Raw genomic sequence first — 4163 nt, forward strand, 5'->3', positions numbered from 1 at the left:
CTATAAACATGGGTGTGCATATGTTGCTGTGGTGTGATGCTTTTAGTTCTTTCAGGAAGATACTAAGAAGGGGAATGGCTGGGTCAAATGGAACCTCTAGTTCTGAGCTAAATTCCTGGCCCCTAGTTTTATTTCTTTGAGGAACTTTTACACTGATTTCCACAGGTTGCACCCATCTATACTCCTACCAACAGTAGAGAAGGGTTCCTTTTTTCTCCTGCAGCACCACTAGCATTAGTTTTGTTTGTTTGTTTGTTTGTTTCTTTTCTTTTGGTACTGGGGATCAAACGCAGGACCTAGGGCTTGCCAGGCAGGCATGGTACCAAGAAGAGTTCCTTTTTTCTCCTGCAGCACCACTAGCATTAGTTTTGTTTGTTTGTTTGTTTCTTTTCTTTTGGTACTGGGGATCAAACGCAGGACCTAGGGCTTGCCAGGCAGGCATGGTACCACTGAGCTAAATCCCTGGCCTCCTTGCTTGATTTTTCTTTTTTGAGTCAGGGTCTCACTATGTATTTGAGACTGACCTGGAACTCACTATATAGCCCAGACTGGTCTTGAATTCAGTCTTGAATTCAAAGCGATCCTCCTGCCTCAGCCTCCCGAGTGCTGGGATTACAGGCATGCGCCACCACGCCTGGCTCTAGTTAATTTCTTTATAACAGCCTTCTTTCTGGAGTGCAATGGAACCTGAGCATTGTTTTAATTTGGATCACAATAATTTTAAAAGGTCTGGGCTTTGAGCCCAGGCTGGGCAATCTAGTTATTTAGCAAGATTCTGAAAAAAGAATAAAAAGGAGATGTTACAGGCTATATGTAGATGTCCCCCAAAACCTCATACACTTATAGGTGGAACTTCCAGGAGATGACTGAGTTATGGGGGTTTATAGTAGCTGATTTTACTATAGGAGGTGGGGCCTGGTCACTGGAGGCCTGGATAGGAAGCATTTATATCCCTTCCTGGCTCTGCCCTTCCCTGCTCTCTGCTTCCTGTCTACTATTCTAAGAGCCTTCTTCATGAGTCTCTAGTGTGTTGTCTTGCCTTGGAGCCAGCTGATCATGGACTAAAACCTGTACAAACTGTGAGCCAGAATAAATTTCTCCTTTTACTTGTGAGTGTCAATTACTAAGTCCTAGCTATGTGGAAAGTAATAAAGACAAGGCATATGGAGATGTAGCTCAATGTGAAGGTTCTAGGTTCAAGTCCCAGTACGAGAAAAACAAAACAAAAAAAACAGCTTGGGGGCCAGGCATGGTGGTACATAGCTGTAATCCCAGCATCCTGAGAGGCTGAAGCAGGAGGATTCTGAACTAAATAACAAGGCTTTGTCTCAAAACAAACAAAAAATCAAAATCAAAAAAAGTGCCTGCTTGGCAAGCACAAGGTCCTGAGTTCGAACCCTGATACAAAACAAAAAAAAACAAAACAAAACACACACACACACACACACACACACACACAGAGCTTGGGATGCAGTTTAGTGTTAAATGTTTGCCTACCATGCTCAAAGGCTTGGGTTCAATCTTCAATAATGCAAATAATAGCTGCTACTATTTGGTTTATTTGCAGTATTGAGAATTGACCTTCACACTGAGCTCTACCCCTAGTCTTCTTTGTTTTTTTATTTTAAAACAGTCTTGGGCAGGGGATTTAGCTCAGTGGTTCTGCCGACTGCCTCACAAGCACAAGGACCCTAGTTTGATCCCCAGTACCAAAAACAAAACAAGTCTTGCTAAGTTGCCCAGGCTGAGTTCAAAGTTGGGATCCTCCAGCTTCAGGCTCCCAGAGTACTGGATTACAGGGATGTGCTATCACCGCATCTGGCTATTTTTCAGCAAAAGCAGTTCTTGAGGCCCTGTCTCAGAAGAAAACATAAACCACAGTCTTTTGTAATTTTGAGACAGAGTCTCACTATGTATTTCAGGCTAGCCTTGAATGCACAGCGATCCTCCTGTCTCAGCCCCCTGAGTTCTGGGATTATAGGTATACATCATCATGGTTAGCATAAACCACACTTTAATGAGTTAGGAATCTGGAAGTTTTTCTGTTTTCTGTCCCTCTGTGATGATCCCCAACAGCTGTATTTTCTCACCCAGTTTATTCTCGGAGACACTGCAGTCACGGCATCCTGGCTTTAATGATATATCTGGATTTTTAGGAAGAGTAAGGGGTAGGGAAGAACACATATCACACTTTCACAGCATAACAATAAATCCTGAGCTAGGGCCCAGAAGTATTCTAGTCCCTTATCCCCCAGGGTGATCTTTGTCTCATCCCCAGCATTTCAGACAGCCTGCTCAGAGTGGCAGTTTTTACCCATACAGTGTGATCAATTCGGGGACCTGGACTGGGGTTCCCAGAACCTAGAGGTCAGACCAACCTCCCATCTCCCTATTCACTACTGTATTCTGGGTCCTGAGGCCCCAGCCCATGGTACCAGGAAGGGCAGGGGTAGTAATGACTCTAGGAGCATCCAGATCACAGTCAATGCATTTACAATCTTTATTGTAAAGAAGTTGTAGTCAGATTATGGGACACTGAAAATACACAATCATGGATTGTTCTTTCAGAAGAGAGATCCATATATACAAAAACTGTAAACATATTCACTTAAATATCACTTAAATAATTGTTCTATGCTACAATGTATAGAGATGTCACTCAACCGCAACTCCAGAGGGAGGCATCTGTCTGTAAGAATGAAATATGGCAAAGTTTCTGGTTTAACTTTATGTGAAAAGCCAGCTTTGTGCAATGCATGAATAGTCAGCTATACATGGGAACCCCCCCAGGGCTGGGCCTTAAAACAGGGTGCAGGTTAGGGAGGGAGAAACTGGTCCAGGAAGCCAAGGTAAGACAGTTTGCAGGAATGGCTGTCTCAGGGGCACTGTTGGCAGGTGGAACCTCTAGGACTCTTTCCTGATGAGAAAAGCTTATCTTGCCTGACACCCAGGTGTTCCACTCTTCCCTTAGGCAGGGTCTTACTGAGGGGTTGTTGCCCAGGACCCACAGCTGTCTTGTGCCTTCCTGGCCAGAACGGCCCACAGAGAGGGGCAGCTTATGGGGTACTATGAGATGAAACCTGAAAACTTGACCACAATCACAACACTAACAGGCCAGGCTGCTCTAGAGTCTATGAGTCAAAATGAAGGGAGGCTCCAAAGAGGGCAAAACAACAGAGCAGCAAAGATAGTCACTATCCACAGGTACTGGGGATGGGAACGGTGGCCACAATCTCTGGCCTCAAGGTGAGGTTAGTGTCCTTCCCCCTGGTCCTCGGAAGTCCAGCACCAGGCTGTGTAGGACAGCTGGACCTCTGACCGTGGAGTGGACAGGTAAGCCCCAGGTTGCCTAGTCCAAGAAGAAACTGCCTCTTCTTCCCCAGCCCATCCCAGGCTGTGCTGCCCTCTTCCAGGATCTCAGGTCTGGGCCCTCTTGCTAGGGGGGCTTGGTGGGGACAGCCCAGGCACCCCAGAGGGGCTTCCTCCACTTGGCCCATGGAAGCCCACAATGGCCACCCCTTGTGTCCCTGGCTCTGGGTGGGCAGGACCTGAGGGAGGTCCCAGGAGGCCTTGGGGCCTGAATTGGTGGGGTGGCTTTTGAGCCCTTGCCTGCACCTGCCAGCCGTTAATAGGCAGGTACCTGGTACCCTTTGGGGCTGGTGTCCAGGGTCTCGGTGAAGGGCGGGCTCTGGTAGGTCTCGGTACCTTCCACGCCGCTGCCCACCGGGTACCCGGGGTAGGCCTGGCCTGCCCCGGTGCCCAGCTGCTCTGTGGCGAAGAGTGACATGTCGGTGCCCAGTCGGAACCGCTGCAGGGCCTTCACAGTGAGCGCCACCTGGGGGAGGGGGCGACGCGGGTCAGCTGTGCCGGCTGAAGCGCTCCTGTCCTCCGCCCCCTGGGTCCACACTTACCCAGCTGAGGATGGAGAAGAAGCTGAAAGCGATGGCAGCCCGAGCAGCGTCCCCAGCCTGTAGGGTGCCGGGCCCTGGCGCGGTGCGCTGCCACTGATTGGTGAGGAAGCAGAAGCCCACGAACCACAGGAAGGACCAGAGACCTAAGGGCGGCGCCCACAGCCAGGGACGCTCAGTCAGCAGCAGGGACTCAGGGTCCACGCTGCGCCTCGCCGCGCCGGTTCGGAACTCAGCCCCGCGCAGGGCGAGCGT

At 49.3% G+C, this 4163-nt stretch overlaps 1 protein-coding gene across 1 annotated transcript in view; it reads right to left on the bottom strand.

Annotated features, from left to right (window-relative positions):
- Window positions 1-2301: 2301 nt before the first annotated feature.
- Window positions 2302-4163, bottom strand: part of Syngr3 (synaptogyrin 3) — a gene marked incomplete at its 5' end in the record, with an annotated part of 4131 nt that continues 2269 nt past the window's right edge. Inside the window, 2 exons of the mRNA XM_033758553.1 lie at window positions 2302-3835; window positions 3912-4057. Coding sequence (XP_033614444.1) covers window positions 3626-3835; window positions 3912-4057 — 356 coding nt within the window. The remainder of the gene's footprint in view (window positions 3836-3911; window positions 4058-4163) is intronic.

Source organism: Fukomys damarensis, unplaced genomic scaffold (assembly GCF_012274545.1).
Source record: "Fukomys damarensis isolate Sample0158 unplaced genomic scaffold, DMR_v1.0_HiC HiC_scaffold_34, whole genome shotgun sequence".
In the NCBI taxonomy this organism is placed as follows: domain Eukaryota; kingdom Metazoa; phylum Chordata; class Mammalia; order Rodentia; family Bathyergidae; genus Fukomys; species Fukomys damarensis.